Below are 17463 nucleotides of genomic sequence, written 5' to 3'. Positions count from 1 at the left end.
GGAAAAAGATTGGTATAATTCTCAGGAGAATGTCACTTTTACGTAGGTCTGCTTACAGATTTTTCTGGGTCTCTTTTTATCCTCCTCAGAGTATGCATTGTGCTGACCGGCTTCTCTACAATGACTTTTCCCAGAGAATTGTTAAAATTCTTTTAAAAACTTCTTAGCGTATTTTTAATTCCTTCATTTTCTGCAAAACAGATTTGTCACTATGGTTTGGGGCCAGAACAGATTGTGTTGTCATGTAACTGCCTCTTCTTTGATTGTTGATTGATCTTCTGGATCCAATACCATTCCTCCCTGTTTGTTTTCCTGATGGGCTGTTATTAAGCCCAGGAGCCCATCTCTTGTACATGTGATAGAATGCCACGCAGAGATTGCCCAGCTGGCGTCAAACAAGCTAGCTCAGAGCCCTGGGCAGCACGCTGGTGCTGTGTAGCTTTATTGCTTCCCAGATCTGGACTAGTATCTCTGGGTAAAGCCATGCTGATTTACCAGCTTTCTTGGAGATGCATCAGGTAGTCTCAACAGAGCATTGCATTGTGCTTTGAAGGTCCGCTTCAATACAGTGGCATAAAAGGTCTAAATATCTGCCACACTTACACAGCGCCTTTGACTCACTGGTGAGGTCACCTTCACTATTCATGTCGTTATACATGAAGTAATCTAAGAGTGTGGTATAGCAGCTCCTAATTTAGCCAGGTCCTACAGAACAGTACTGAGACACACATGGAGAGTTGCGAAGCAAATACTCTCCAGCGCTAGGTTCCATGAATGCCATTCCAACAGCAGCAAACTGATAAATGAAGTACTTTTTTGCAGCACCAATTTGTTATTTTCAGTGAGTGTAATTATCTAAAATATTATTTTATGAATATTCTTGCTGTTTGTGGTAATGCAGTTATACTTTAGGTGAACATTAATATACTCAACAACCATTCCAATACGCTCTTTTTTTCTGATACTCTGTGTTTCTATTTTCCAGCCCCTTCCTTCTAAAGCCCTTCTATATAGTTAGTGGTTAGCGGTGCTTAATAGCAGTACCACTTGCCAGCATTTACAAAATCCCTTTTTGCTTCAGAGGTCGATGACATCAGTGGAAAGCTAGCCTGCTGTCTTCCTCTTCACATTATCTTTTTCTTTCCTGGCTTTTTCTGATCACAGTTTTATTCAGCAATAAACATAGCACAATGGGAAATTTTTCATCTCCCATTTCTCCTCCCATAGTACTTAATTTGTATAATGATTTGAAAGCATTGCAGCATTCTACAGCATTCTGTTCTAATAGGCCCATTTACTAAACAACTTTAATTAAGAAATTACTCATCTGAGCTCTCCTTTCATATTCTGTAAAATTCCTCTTAAACAGAAGAGGTGGATTTTAAAAATAAAACCTGCCACTCTACAAAGTTTAGTTGAATTAATCATGGGCAGAATTATAACCTGATGGCAGAGCATAATTGGCTTCAAAAAGGGTATGAGGAGGTATATTAATAAAGTATATGAAAATGCTATAAATATTCATTAGCTTTCAAGAATGTGCAGAGTGATTAAAAATTAATTCGATGAATGGCATCAGGGAGAAAAACTGCAGCATACCACTTAGGACTGCATGAGACTCAGTTTGGCCTTCTCTGCCCGTTTTGGAAGTTTTATTGCTGTACTTTTGGGGTTACCATTGTTCTTTAAAATGTGAGAAGCACAGGTGGAACGCAGTCAGACAGGAGGTGAGGTTTGTGGCTAACATTCTGAGATGGAATTTTCAAAGGGAATTAGACACTGCTGCTTAGTTTGGCATTAGGTGTGTAACACTTCCTAAAATCTTCTTAAAAGTGGACTTTTCACAGAAATTACCCAATGATGAGAGCACAAAAGCTAACATTTGTCATAAATTGTATGTAATTTTTCTTCCAGATGCATCCCATTGAGTATCCCAGTTGAGTGAAACAGTGTTGGCTGGTTTCCTTCATTTTGAACATCCAAATTTTGACAGTTCTGCCAGTTGAGCAGATTCAGAGTAATTTGTAGCTTCTTTGTGTCTCGAAAAAGCCTTCCACTAAGGAAAGAAAAACAGTTTTGCCTCTCTTCTCCTGGCCTGCCCTCCAAAGATGGACTGATTTAATCTATCTAAATATTTCCAACCCATTGAGCAAGGTCTTTTTGTTTGAGCTCGTCAATAAAGTAGGATAAAAAAGTCACCATTTCTTCCATTCCTTTCAGAAAACAGTTTCTTCTGTCTTCTGTTCTATGTTAAACTATATTTTAGGCATTTGGTATTTCCAGAATAAATTCTTTCTTCTTCTTTCATCAACTCTAAGAAGAAAAATTAAGTCCAGAATCACTGAAATGGCCCAACAGACCAGCTGAAATCAACGGTGTTGCTTATGATTGAAATAAACACATTGTGCATATAAAGAAACAACCTCATAGTCAAGACCAGCAAACCAGTCCCTTGGTAACTGGTTGAGCCAGGCTGTGTAAATTTAGACAATTATTTCTGAATAGGACTATAAGGGCTACTTAGGGAGATTAGACTCCCTCTGTAGCCAAAGGAAAAAGAGAGGCACCTCCAGGAGCACTGTACAGAAGACGAAAAAGCCTTTGAGCTGGGCCACCATGGGAAGGATTTTCTGCTGTATAAAGAAGATGGGCCTTCCCAGGATACAGTTAGCTTTTGTCAATTAATAAGAGAGAGGTATTCTGTATCTCTACTGTCTTGGTTGCTAATCTTTTTAATGAACGGTATTTGGGAACAAGGACGGCCCTATGTGCATCTGCATAGCTCCTCTGGCTCAGCAGTGTCTTGAATTTGGTTGGGTTCTCAAAACACCAGAAAGAGATTTGTTGGGTGAAAGCCACACTAAACTCTTGAACCCTACCACTCTAAATAAAAGCTCATTTTCTCTTTTTCAGATGGTCATTTGGAGTTCTGCTATGGGAGATTGTAACTTTGGGAGGCAATCCCTACCCAGGTATTGCTCCTGAAAGACTCTTTAACCTCCTAAAAACAGGCTATAGAATGGAGAGACCAGAAAACTGCAGTGAAGAAATGTAAGTAGCTCTTGATCTGATTAGATTCATAAAACATCTCTTGAATAAATACATTAAAAAAAAAGGTTTAAATAAATACCACATAAATACTATTCTGTATATCTCAGCGGTATAACCAAAATATGGAGTACTCAAAAGAATGTAATGAAATTAGTGAACAGTGAAGTGCAGGAAAAGAATTGCCAGCTGAATGCTTGCAGCTACATCCAAAATATTTGTAGGATATCAAATAACACACCTGCCAAACAATTAAAAGAGTTTGAATATTCAAAACTTTTGAGGGTGGGGTGAGGAGGAGATTTCATAAAACACAGTGCTAGCTGAAATATTCAAGAAAATGTTTCAGTACTTTTCTGCAAATGAGACTGTGGTGTTCCAACCACAGTCATTGTCTATTAGTTGTCCTGGTATTACATAGGAGAAAGGATACCTTGACCCAGAAATTTATACCCTAGAAGACACAAATTTTCTGTTACTTGATAAGCCCATGGCAATTTCTTTTCTATTTGGAGACAGTTAATATTTTATTGGCTGATTTATTAAAACACTCTCAATGTGAAATACCTTCTCTCTCTGGTTCTTCCATGGCATTTGGAGATGAGGCACGATTTTATGTTCAGCCTGCAAAGCTGGTCATGGTCAGGTTTTTTTAGAAAGTTACCAGGCTATAATCACTATGACATCTCTTTTGACTGATTTTCAATATGCAGGATGCTTTGGCCACATCTGGGCTGAGGAAATACAGTATAAATAATATGATTTTTTTTTTTTTAATACTATGTACAGAGAAAAAACATTAAGGATTTCTGAATTTAGGGAAGCGAAGAAGTTTACAAGTGTCACTGGCAAATATCCTCTAGCAAATACTTAATATTTAATTTTTTTTGTTCGTTTCATCTCAACAGGGAATAAGACTTCATTCCTCAAACATATGTTATATCATTGATAATTATTAGGTTAGGCAAGCTGACCGTGTCCGAGTTTCTTTTTTTATTCAAGCCACATCATGGTTTTCTGACTGGTTTAGATTTTTTCTGTTTTACTCAGAAATTTTTCTGACAGCCTTTGAGACGCCACTTTAAGGACCATTTTTCTTCAATTGTATTCTCCGCTTTATCCAGTCAAGTAAGAGAGAGATCACGGACGGGGCAAAAAATGCAATGCTTTTCAATAGCTTGCTGTAGTTCTTGTAGCCAACTATTTCCACAATTAGAGCACTTCTGTGATTAGATCACTTAGTCCTGAAAACACTTGAGCTAGAAAAATAACATGAACGGCACAGCTTGGAGAGTTACGCATCCAGAACTTGGCCGATGTCTGTCTGATAGTAACTCAACTATGAAACTTTAATTCTGCTCCCTTTTGTTTCCATGCTGTATGCTATAGAAGGCCATTGAAGACAGAATAAGAACAGATCTAATCAAAATAATAATAACAGAAGTAATCAAAAGAATGTTAGTTTGTGCAAATAGTCTGAGGTTAGGCTTCACTTTGAAGAAAAGTTTACAGAAACTTTTCAGAATTTAAACAAATGAAGAACAAAATTCAACTTTCTGATATAACAGCAGAGTTTTCCAGGTTGAGAGATGCACATCAGTGATGACAGACAAATTTCTTCAAAGTCGTATGACAAAATCGATTAGAAATCTGGCATGCTGCCTACACACGAGGTGGCCCTTTGAGAAAGTGAAAATAATGGAAGAGACCTAGGACTACATTCCATCAAGGACAGCCAAGTGCATCATCATTTAAACTCATAAAGACTCATGAAAATAAAAGCCCGTTCTTGTGAATGTCAGTTGTTGATTCAAGGGAATGTTTAACAGAACACACAACAAAAAGATTGATGTAGTTGCGGATGGCTTTCATGCCACAGTTTACCTTCAGTACTATAAATTACTTGAGCAGAAGCATGACCCACTTCTAACAGTTTTTTTTTTCACCTTGCGGCGGGTTACAGGTACAACCTGATGTTGCGCTGTTGGAAGCAAGAACCCGATAAAAGACCAACATTTGCTGAGATCAGCAAGGAACTAGAGAAAATGATGGTGAAGAGTAGGGTAAGTGTGGGAAAGCATGAGTTTTTGGAAGTTTCTGTGATCATCTGAGTTTAAATATACAGAAATAATTGTGGGGTTTTTTTGAAAGAAAAGTAATTTACTTTTCATCAAATTTTGAAGCATTTAAATATCTAATTTCTTCCAAATGCATCCAGCTTTTTGAAAGCAGTAGTACTTCATATAGTGGCTTTGGTGACTTCAACCCTAAATGCAGATGAGTTACCCTTAATCTGTCTAGCTTCCTTAAATAAAAAAAAAAATTTAAAGATTACTGTGAAAAGTTACTACTAAATTGTGCTCCTGAATAAATAACCTTAGGAAGCCTAGAAGAATGCAGTATTTCCTTGAATCTGATCTTGTTATATGGTGATAGCAACAGAGATACGAAAGCTGTACGATTCCACCATTCTGAGTTACTTTAAAACTATTATAATCCTGTATAGACTTTCTTTGAATGAACGGATGCTGAGGTCTAAAAATAAGTCCAAGTTGCATATATTTATAAAATGTATACATACCTACTTGCACATAAACACGTAATTTTTTTTTAAAAAAATCTACTAGTTATGGGAAGGGGGGCAGTTACAAATGAAAAACAGAGGAAATACAGCGACCATTATCAGATTTGAGAATGTGATGGCATTTACATTGGGTGCAAAAAGGACTAATAAACAAATGGGAACAATTTTGTTCAGAATGTGAATGTAAAAATAAGTTCTAAATTAAAAATGGCAAAGTGAAAGTTCTAGGCTGTACATTAAATCACTGCCTTGTCAACCACTAACTTACAGCTGCTGAGAATCAGTATGCAAACAATCTGCATGTCCAGTGACAGACTTATAATACAGAGGCTGGCAAGTTTTCTGAAATTTTCATCATAATTAAAACCAAAGCCAATCCAAAATAGAGCTCGACAAATTAGTCATTTTTTCTTCTTGCCTTTCTGAATGAAAAATTCTGAAGATTTTTCAATTTCTAAAATTGGGTAACTTTACTTTTTAAAGTTTAATTTCAGTAAATTTCCAAAGGAAAAGCCATTTTGAAAGGAAAAAAGATATTTTACGTTAGTTGAAAATGCTTCACATTTGTTTTCTGCATCAAAGCAATTCAGCAGCACAGATGAAAACCTGTGAATTCTTATGGTTGACCTAAATATTTAGTTTTAGAACAGCAGCAGCAAAAGCTTTATTTGGCAATATTTACACAGCTAATTTTATACATGATTATGTAATAGCTTTTGTAAAATGATGAGATCTGAGTACCTTCTCCTTTAAGCATGCATATGTATCTATATATGCATATATTTCAAGCATAATAGAAACTGAAGGTGAAACCAATCAGTTAGCACAGCCCTTTAACTTCTTGGTTATTTTACTGATGTGCAGAGTTAAGTAAGGGAAGTATGAATATGTCTCTAGCATGTCTAGTGTTCTGGCAAATCAGATACTTCCAAAGATGCTATGGTTGCAGGAAGGGAGAGCCTATTCAGGTGCTAGAGGTACTCTCAAAAGACAAACACGCTGAGGTCTGTAGTTACTTGTTTTCAAGAAACCAGATGCCCATTTAGCCTTTACACCCAACCAGCAACACTGCCACGTACATTAACCCAGCTTTTTCTGTGTTCGCTTCTTAGGACTACTTAGATCTTGCGGCTTCCACACCTTCTGATTCCTTACTTTATGATGATGGGCTCTCAGAAGAGGAGACACCACTCGTGGACTGTAATAATGCTCCCCTCCCTCGAACCCTCCCTTCCACATGGATTGAAAACAAACTCTATGGTAGAATTTCACATGCATTTACTAGATTCTAGCAACACAAAAAAAATGATTTTTCTTCTGCACTGTTCTCAGACTCTGTAACCCCATTACAGTGTTTCTTGTCTGAATGAAGCCAATCAAAATTTGCTTGGAAGCTTCTTTTGGGTTTTTTTGTTTGTTTGTTTTTTCTTTTGGTAAATGTCAAAGTTTGCATCAGGATCATCCTTTAGTCATTTTGCAGCTGTGTTTAAAATAAATGTTTTTAAAAGGATGTGAAAATAAGTAAAATGACTAGATATCATACAGTAAAAGACAAACAGATCAGGGAAGTATTCTCAGGGGAAATATAAAATGCTAATGAGTGTCTAATTCAACTATCCTGTTGGGGAGGGCTAGGAACGTTTAAAGTATGTTAGATTCTGCACCTCTAATTTAAGCAATAGACTTTTTATTTAAAAAACTGTTTTTTGCCATAGGTCAATGATAGGACCCATCTGCAAGATTTTTCATTTATCAAGATGGATTTCTAAATTTCAGCTGCTGTTAATGCCTTCTGGATCCATAAGCTGAAATGTCTATTTAATGTATCATAAAATGAAACCAGAGTATTATATACAGAAGGTAGAAATACTGTATATAAGTATTATATACAGATTAAATCAATATGTAAAGTCCTTTGAAAATTGAATTAACAGTGGGCATTTTGAAAATACACTCAGCTGTTTTCACGTCCTTTGATTTACTATGAACATGTCAGTACTAAACCTTGATTGAACGATGTAGCAAGTGTTTTTAAAAAGAACATATGCTTTCATATTGTGATGGTGAGATGGACAGTAAAAATGGTTCTTGCCAAAACTCCTACATTTTGTCTCCTGATTAAATATTCTACATGTTTTTAGATATTTACTAACATCACAGATATTTTTTTCATTCTTCAGGCAGTACGACTTTTGAAAAGTTGGATATTTTAGCTTAAAAGTTGCCATTAATACATGGCTTTGGGTCGATTTTTGATCTATACTCTAGCTACAATTTTCTTTAATAGGTTCCCCCCAACTCACATTCACTTTGGGGCACTTAGTGGCCAGATTGTTAAAAGAATGCAGTAACAGAAAAAGTTGCCACCGAGGTTGATGGCAGACGCTGAATGCTTAATAAGCAACAAAATCAGATTTCTCTTTTTGAAAATCTTGACCTTGGCATGGTTCTCTGCTTGTACAGCTGGATCAACATGGTGCTAAGCACTCTGCTTCCATTTTGGTGATCGCTTGTGCCTAAACTGAGAAGCAATTACTGGACTCAATGCAAATAATTACATGCCTGAAATACACGTTTAAATGCTGAATCAAGACTAGAGTGCTCAGGACTTTGTTGGACTTTACTCAGTTGTGCTCCTGGGATTTCCTAAAATTAAGCAGGGGGTCCCTGGCGAGGGTGTGAGAGTGTCCCCAAAACCTCACTGAAGCCAAAGGAAAGGCGCCATTTAAGTAGATGGAAATACTCTCAGTCATTGGAATGGAACTTTGGATCCTGTCCCAAATGGGTTTATTAATTCTTGGGAGCACTTCCTGTACAGCAAGAACTTCCTCTTGCAAAGCAATATATTGCTACATGATTGTTAAAAAAGAAAATTATGGAAAGTTGAAGGCTCATCGGAAGAAAAATTACTAGCTTTTTATTATGCACATGTGCGTGCGCGCATGCAATTTTTTATCAAGTAAGCACTTTATTTTTTCAGGGTTTTTGCCTACATCTGAATTTGTGCTTCAGGGCTTTCGAAACATCATTTATGTGAATTGATTTGGGACAAAATCCAGTGGACTGGCTTAAAATATTGAAGGGAGTTTTGCCAAGGGCCTTACTGTCTGCACATGAAGTTATGGTTCTTCAGTGCAGAAAAAATTATCTGTTTTCATTTTTAGGCATGTCATACCCGAACTGGCCTGAGGAGAGCCCCGTTCCACTCACAAGATTCGATGGCACTAACTCTGTGTTTTCAAGATATGCAAATGATAGTGTATATGCTAACTGGATGGTTTCACACTCAGCGGCAAAATTTATGGACAAGTTTGATAGCTAAAATTTTCTTTGTGAAAGGTAATGGACTCCTGAGGGGAACAAAGATGCAAAGAATAGAAAGTCCATTGGCTCGTTCTTTGTACTATCAACAACAAACTTTTAAATTGGCAAACCCTTTTATTGGTAGTTTCTAACGTGTGTTATTCATGCTGAAGACTATAATTGGTGATTTCCCCTTTCAGAAAACATATCGAGCTGGATAAGAGTTGTAGTTCCGGTACTTCTTTCTAGATTGCCATTTTGCATATGGTTCCATTTGGCAACTTCTTACTGCAAATGGCCCCACACTTCATTCTCGCTGTTTTTTTTAGACTAACCATCCTGTGTTACAGCTTTCTTGGATGGGAAAATGTACTTGAACTGCTACTTTTATAGTGGCTGTTAGCGTACGACCACTTGATCTAAGCAGGAAGCACAAACGATATATGGAAGGGAGGGGGGAAGTATGCTCCCAAGTTACTGAGCTTGCTATCAAACGAGAAGCGTTACGATGATGTTGGCACTAACGAAGCCTGTATCTTGGTTTGGAAGCAAACATTACGTAACTCAATAGAGGACTTGAGATTCAACATTTGAAGTCTTGTAAAATGTATTGTCTTGTCTTAATGAGAAGAGAGTTTGTTTTATTAGTCTTAACTTCTCTTACCTTTAGCACAATGGAGATAAATTTGATACAAGATAAGCTGTATAGATTGATGGCAATCAAGAGTGTTCATCTGACACAATTTACTTTCCATCACCTACATCTTACTGTTAAAACGAACAATCTTGTACAATCATAATTCCTCTTACGAGTTCAAAATAGACTGTACAGGATTTTTAGATTGAATTCAAGTAAAGAGATTTTGTTTGCAGTCATGTTCAGTGAGTTGGAGTCCTCCTCTCAGCTCCAAATTGGATACACTGCCATGCACAGGACACTGCCATGACATAGCTCCAAATAAACCTATTACCTTGAAAGTCACGAGTAAACAAAACTTGCACAGCAAAATTTGTCTAAAACTCTACTGTTAATGAAACTATACAAGGAAAATGTCATCAGAATTTGTTAAAGTGAAATGTAAAAATGTTGTGCTTACAACATTGACTTGGTATTTGGGAGAACGATCTGACTGTGGGTCATGTGTTCTATGTGGAAGAGTAAATGATCAGCTCTACTTTTGTCTTTATTTGTAATCTAATATGGTTAAAGTTAACTTTTTGTTTGCTACAAATGTTGGGACGTAAATCCCGAGTGACTCGTTGTTAGCGTTGTGACGGTTATTCTAAATAATCCAATTCTACCAAAGCTTGCTCCTGTCATTTACAATCCAATTTAGCTGTTTTCAGACGTTGTTTTGTGTATCAACTTTATGTTTCCATTAAAGTCTGTGATTTCAGAAACAAGAGAGTCAGACTGCCAAAACCCGAACACAGATTTTCATTTTAAAAAAAGTGGGATATAAAGTGCTGTGTTGGAATTTAAACACCTTCAGTGTTGGATACCATACTTGATCCTGTCCTGGTTTCGGACAAGCACGAAGCAGAGTGACTTTTTCTTTGTACAAACATTTGCTGTGTTGTGTAATGCTTATGTACAGTAAACAGAATCAGCTATGTATACAGATGTATCACAGTCGTGATATAATGGTGAGCTTCACTGGCATGACACAACTGTCAGAACGCATACTTTTAAAATAAATGGCACTGAAAATTAAGCCCATTATATGGGCTTTTTTTTCTACTGAGAGATCTATGAAAAAAGGAGAGAAAAATGGCACTTGTGGTAACTTCTTGCTTTGTCCAGTCCTTTCCCTATATTTTATGTCTGTAAATGGGAATTTTTTTATTTGCCATGAGCAATCAAGGCATCAAGATTTTTGTTTATTTTTTTTTTTATTCTTCCTTAAATTAAGAATTTCTTTTTATCAGCTATCTTCAGCAACAGTGTTCAACTGGGAGATGTGAAGTGCCCAGTTTCTAACCTGAAAAGCCCTGCGACAACACTGCTGTACAGTAGGTGAGTGGGATAGTAAGGGATGCTGAAATAACCAGTGGATGCAGAAAGTATTTGTATTTTAGACTTCCAGCATGAGTTAATGTTGTTTCAACCATTAATTCCTGTGAAAAATTTCACTAATAGTTATTGTCACCTATGTTACCAGACATAGATTCTGCATATAAAACACATACAGAGTTCATAATTATAGTTGCCATACACAATTACCTGCATTAAGTGCAGCTTAATGAATAATTCTTAACAAGTGTTTCCTAATCCAACTAATTGTGACTCCCTTCCTGCTCATGAATGTTGGTAAGGAATAGATTATTACTTTCAAGTATTCATTCATAATATGAAAGCTTCTTGTATCTTCTGTGTATGCTACTTTTGTAAATATTTCCCCTGAAGTGCTTCCTACTTGTTCTGTGTTGCCACTAGTCAGAACGGTGACAATCTTGTTTCAGTTCCCCATTAGAGTAAATGTACTTCCCACGTGGGAAAAAAGTGATACTGCAGATGATTATTTCCATCGGTGCCAGAAATACCTATGCATTTGGCTGCCCTGAGGAACGTGAATGCGAAGGGAACAGATAATTCACCTAAATGTACAGGTTGGAGGGAATAACTTCCTAAAAATTTTTGCCAGCCTTTTCTAAATATCTGCAGAGATGACATGCTTTACCTGGTCTGTGCTTTGAGTTGTGACAGATGAGGGAGAGGGTGAATCTCATGTGTCCTTCTAGTTATTACAGCAGCACAAGGAAGTTATTGTAATATTCGTTTCTACAAACTTTTCCAGTATGATACTCGGAAAATCTACTGTGAGGTTGCAGATTTTAATCTGCAGGCATTAGCCTGTTTCATATAATAGAAATTCTAAAAAATCTTGTCCCGTGAATATGAGATACATAATATTTAAATCATGTGGTTTTATCTACAATTTGTCATGCAGAATGTGCATGAATCTCTATGGTACACTCAACTGGACTTGTTTTAAATAATTCTCAAAAATGTACAATAACAGCAAGTTTCTCTTCCTTGATGTTTTATAATCAATCTTATATGAATAATACAAGCCTCAAAATATATCTAAAAAGGATACTTCTACTGTAACGTTTGAAAGTGAAAAAAAATTACTTATTTTGAAATGCTTTGTTTTAAAACCCAGCCCACCTAAAAGCCCTGTGTGTCTCACTGCAGCTGCAGTGGTAAATTTATAACAGAATACTAGAGATGACGTTCAGCAGCACTAGCTCCTAGGTAGCACCAGGCAACGTTCCCCATAAACAAGGTGCAAATTGTCCATAGCGAGAATGGTTTGACTTTTTCAGCCTAAGCTATCTTTCTGAAAAAGGAACCCTATGATTCTCTAAAGATGTATAAAAGTATGTCAAATCTTAATAAGAAAACCTAAGCTGTTCAGGTCCACTGCATCTAACTTCATGTAATTTAAGTAGCCCCTCTGAAGTTAGTAGGATCATTCATGAATAAATTATTCATAAACATTTGCTGGTCTAAAATCAAATATCCCAATAGTCTGCTAGCAAAAGTACAAAAGGTATTATCAAAATATGGACAAAGTAGCAATAGCCCAGGTCCACCCATCCCTAGCACAATATTGTAACTTGTCTGTCTAGAAGCTGTATTTAGAAGCAGGTACTGGACACTACAAGACAGGTAAGCACAAATATATCTCTAATGTGTATCTAGAAGAGACAGTAAATGAAATATTTTTCAGTATTTACCAAGTTCTTCAGTAAAGATGAGTTGTTCATGTAAGCTGCATTTCATATTTGTTTCTCATTTCTAATTCTTTGGGACAGCAACCTGCATCTTCCAGTTACAATGGAGATATATGTACTTTTAATGCATTTTGAGAAGATGAATCGTTCCTCTCTTTTCACAGTGTGTTTTTTGGTTTTACCTGGTTTTATAAAGGGTTCCATTGTATCTCGACACAACAAATTTCTTGCTAAAAATGTATTTCTTTGAGCTGTTATGAAAGTCCATTTTGCTGATAACGTTCTGAAATTAAGTAAAAAGGTTTTGCCTACCTCAGTACAGGCAAGTACCCCTCCCCTTAAGCTCATCTGAAATAATTAGCTCCTTACTTTGGGCTAATAAGGTACATCTCATAATAATCCAATTTCATCTCATCTGGAAGCTGTTTCATATGGATTATAGGCCAATCTGAAATGGTATGAACAATTTAAGAGCATTGCAGTTGTACTTTACACGTCAAGAAATAACTTTCCAAGTTTCTCTATTAGAAAAGAGAATGAAAGAAAAGTAGTTTAAAAAATCAATGACAATGTAATAATTGTTGTCATTAGGTATCAGACCGAGAGTTTGATTCTATCCTTGCTGATATAAGCAAATGTGTATTAACATATAAGAGAATTGGTTTAAGTGCATTTTTACCTTGCCACGAGAAAAAGCTTTCCATTTAATCAGCTAAGCTCAGAAGTTTGTAGAGGTTCAAACTATTACACTGATAGCAAGCAGTGTGCATATTTTGAATAAATAGTGATGTTTACAGTAGGTGTTTCTGGTTGTTTTGGGTTTTTTTATTGGCTTCCAAATATAAAAATGGATTGGGTTTTCACAAAGCACTCAGCTTTGACCTAGGTCACCTCCCTGATAAACCTCTGCTGATTTTACTGGAGAGAAAGTATAGTCAATGGGCAAATCTTGACCCCAAGTATCAATACAAAAAGATGCTTATTTTATCACAATATCGATGTAGTGGAAAGAACCACTAGTTGTATGGTCAGGATTACTGAATATGTCTGCATAGATAGTGTGTTTTAAAATGTGAGTAGGGTATGAAGGTAAAAGCAGTCACCGTTCCCGCCTAGTCTGTAGTTAAGCGGCAGGGCCAATCAGCCTGGTACCTGCAGAGGTCCCCACGGGAAGATAGGTTCACCCAGCATTTTGTGTAAATTTCCTCTTGTATTTACAAGGTGACATACAAATAAAGCATACAGTTAGAGACTTGGGGGGAAAAAAAAGCTGATATATCAGCTTCATTTTCTCACCCTCTCTGCAAGAGATTGTTATTAAGAGAACCAGATATTATGATTATTTCTTAACTTCAGAAATGTGTTGGCATGTCCCAAAAGAGAAATAGATGGTCCCCTGCTGGAAAGCATGTCCACTGTGGCGGGACTAGGTTTTTATGTATTTCATAATCTCCTCTAAGTGGAGGACAGAAGAGAATGTAGCCAACACGTCTCGGGCCTTAGGTTTAGAATTATGTTTGCAAAATAATTTATTATTGAATACCGCAGGGACGTATGATTTTAATCTTTCACAACACTGGTGCCAAAAGTGGTTGTGGAGTTACTACATACCACACTAGGACTACATCTGTTGGACAAGGAGTCAACAGATGATTGCAAAGAGCAGATATGTGTGGTCTCTCTCTTCTCTGCTATCACCCCGCTATTCCCTTACTCCCCATTTGATCTGATCTGGATAGGAACACAGATTTGCCCTCAGGAGGCTTCTCTGTATGCTGAAGTCTGCAGGGACAAAAGGATTTGAGATGGTGAGGAGACAGGGACCCCTTCTTCTACTTGTATTCTGCAGGATGGGGTTCCCTACCTTCTCACTGTTGAAGTTTGTGAACGGACAAGCTACTGACTGGACAGAACTGGCAGAAGACAAACGTCCTGTCTCCCAAGCACAGGCCACGCCGAAGGTATCACGTGAGGGCTCGCAGGGAGGCTCGCCGGGAAGCGCAGGTCTAGTCTCACGCTCATAAACCTGCAATGTAACAAAAGCGATCTGAAGCTAAAGAACAGAGGTTCACTTTAAAAGCATAGTCCTGATCTGAACTGAGAAGTTAATGTACACATACCCCCTGATGTTAAGAGAGAGTTGGTACCTAATAAACGTAGCGCGGTTTGTGACTGTATATGCCCAGAACTGTGAGGTTGTTATGAAAAGAGAAAGTTACCCTTACATCCGTGGGGTTGCAGCTAACACACCTCCTCCCACAGAAAGCTGTAGCTTGGCACTTCTAGCGCTGGGTTCTCCCTGATAACCAATCTGTTTATATGATTCTCGCTAAATGTGCAATTATTACTAGCCAAAAACGTTTGGATTTTTCATTTCAACAAATTCCCAGCAACAAAAGGAAGGTTTAGAAACAACAAAATAAACCACCTTGCATCCTTAGGGGCTTGAGAGATGTGAAACAGATCCAGTCTGTGTTCAGACACAAACGAAGCAAGTTTGTTTGGAGCACATAGGCATTTCCCTGAGTTTCTGCCTTATGCTGGTAGATATCTCATTTAGAACAACTCCAGAAACTTTGGACTGCCAAACTTGAACTTTTTAGCCCATGATATAGCCACAGATTTGAATTCCTGTAGAAACTCAGCCTAGATCTGGATATCAATCAAACACTGCAGTTTCCAGTCTGATTTTTCTGCATTCCGCAGGTCACATAAGTACTTGTTAAAGCCCTTATGTAATTTTTCAGCTGTTCAGGGCTTTTCCTCCTGACATGATCGTAGTTGAAAGAGTTTGATGTGAGCACTGATTTTTATTTGCAACATGTGCCATTTTCAAAGCTAGTTGCCAATGCAATTTCCTGTCCGAATATACTATGCTTAAGCATGGAAGTATTTTAAATTTTTTAATAAAACTAAATCAAATGAACCTGTATTATAAGCGTTTGGTTTGCTAAGAATCTTGCTTGCCTAAATTTAGGTAAATTTTAAGGTTATTTTGGGGAAAAAAAATAACAATTCCACTTCCTCTTTCAGATTTTGTGAAGAAGTAAGCTATAGCCCAATGCAAATCAATAAAACATTGATAGGATACAGGATACACTGATACTACGTGTTTACCAAATTGCTACCAATAACAAGAATAGTATCCATTTATTCAAGAGTATCTCACAAAAAAGGAAGAGATTTGGAGTAACTTCATTACAACCTTACATCTGTTGGGAAGGAAAATGTCAAAAGGGTGGAATCCCAAGTAAGCGGTGGCTGATACGACAGACGAGGAGGCTGCTCGAGAGGGCTGCTCTTGTTCCTTCAGGAAGCTGGTAACGGGTTCATCTTAAGATGATTGAGAAGTTTGGAAGAGTATTGTAAAGACTGAGATGTGGGAAAAGCCTATGGAAATATCCAGGAGATAAATACCAGATTTATAGTATATTTTTTTACACGCATATGCAGCTTCAAGAATCAGCCAGCAAGAAGCAAGCAGAGTTCACTGCTCTTCAAGATAGTTTTTGTCTGGTCAGGACTGCCAGTGATTGATTTGACAGCAGAAGACAAGAATGATTCTTTCTGCTACAGGGTATAAATAATTGAGAAAGATTTTAGCCTTGAGTCAGGAAATCATTCAAACACTTAACTGGTTTTCCTGTGCAGAGAGGCTTTCAGAACAGTGGCCTGCTCCAGACACAGCAAATAGAAAGGCATTAGGTTTATGTTGATTATAAAGATTTTTATTTTAAAACATGACAGTTGGAAGTCTCACCCAGTGTTGCTCTTCCAGGACAATTTGTTAAAATGAACTGTGACAATTTGTAAAATACTGAGCAGAAACAGATGATGTGGGTTTTTTTACAAACACTACTGAGAATATTTTAATTTATACTGAAAGACATTTATCACCATTTTTACATGCACAAAGATAAAGTAAGCAATCAAATTAGATTGCAACAAGTTGTCATCAGAGACAACTTTTTAACTAAACAGAAATAATGTTTATTGAATCATTTTGACTTGCTTAACTGAGTCTCCATTATGCTTTACTAATGTTATGAAATGCGAAATGAATGTTTTGAAACGCTAGGCCTTAAACTAGAGATTACTTATAATAGTTACCATTTCAAATGATAACCATGTATTTATTAGGCACACATAACAGAACACTACTCATGGTATTAGACCTTGAAATGCAGTAATATGAATAGCACATATTACCTGTATTGCCTTAAAAGGCATCAAACATACAGTAAAGACCTTGTCATACAAGACTTGCACATAGCTCGGGGGCAGAGGGAGAAGGTACCGTACTGCACCTCGCATACTGACCTACAGTCCGCATCGCAACAGAAAGCGCACAGAAATACCGCATGCCCCTCAGCAATGAAGCAGCACCTCCTTATGTGTCACGGGTAAACAAGAGTCCCTAGTTAATCTGGATACTGGAGTTCAGTTAAAAACTGGGATTAGAGTTTTTAGCCTACTTGCTTATTCCAGGCAGCCCCTCGGTGGCTCCCGGTCCCCAGCGCTACGTTCGCTTGCCCCGGCCTCCCGCCGCGGCGGGGAGGTTGCTGCTGGCCCGGGAAGCTGGGGCAGAAAGTTGTGCCAGTTCGTGCCGGGCTGCTGCGGGCAGTTACCCGTCTGGGGCAAGGGATGGCCAAGCCCCTTCCTTTTGGCACCACCGCATCCTTCCAGAACCCAGCCGCTGGGTTTTCCCCACGTAAACAGCCCGTGTGCAGGAGCACAAGCCAGCGCCATCCTAATCACCAGTTCTGCCTGGCGCCTCGTTACCAGCT

At 37.7% G+C, this 17463-nt stretch overlaps 1 protein-coding gene and 1 long non-coding RNA gene across 4 annotated transcripts in view; one reads left to right on the top strand and one right to left on the bottom strand.

The window, feature by feature from the left end:
- Positions 1-10348, top strand: part of RET (ret proto-oncogene) — a 37148-nt gene extending 26800 nt beyond the window's left edge. The window contains exons 14-17 of the mRNA XM_075154359.1: positions 2914-3051; positions 5012-5111; positions 6745-6892; positions 8797-10348. Coding sequence (XP_075010460.1) covers positions 2914-3051; positions 5012-5111; positions 6745-6892; positions 8797-8954 — 544 coding nt within the window. The 3' untranslated portion in view covers positions 8955-10348. The remainder of the gene's footprint in view (positions 1-2913; positions 3052-5011; positions 5112-6744; positions 6893-8796) is intronic.
- Positions 1-17463, bottom strand: part of LOC142084164 (uncharacterized) — a 63589-nt gene that overhangs the window by 39012 nt on the left and 7114 nt on the right. The window contains exon 3 of one of the 3 annotated variants that reach the window (XR_012674267.1): positions 14541-14702. This is a non-coding gene — a long non-coding RNA (uncharacterized LOC142084164). Of the gene's footprint in view, positions 1-12679; positions 15583-17463 lie in introns of those variants that run through there. The other 2 variants (XR_012674268.1, XR_012674269.1) reach the window with 2 other exon arrangements.

This window comes from Calonectris borealis, chromosome 7, assembly GCF_964195595.1.
Source record: "Calonectris borealis chromosome 7, bCalBor7.hap1.2, whole genome shotgun sequence".
In the NCBI taxonomy this organism is placed as follows: domain Eukaryota; kingdom Metazoa; phylum Chordata; class Aves; order Procellariiformes; family Procellariidae; genus Calonectris; species Calonectris borealis.
Note: the sequence above shows the minus strand (reverse complement) of the source record. Positions and strands in the feature narration are given on the sequence as shown.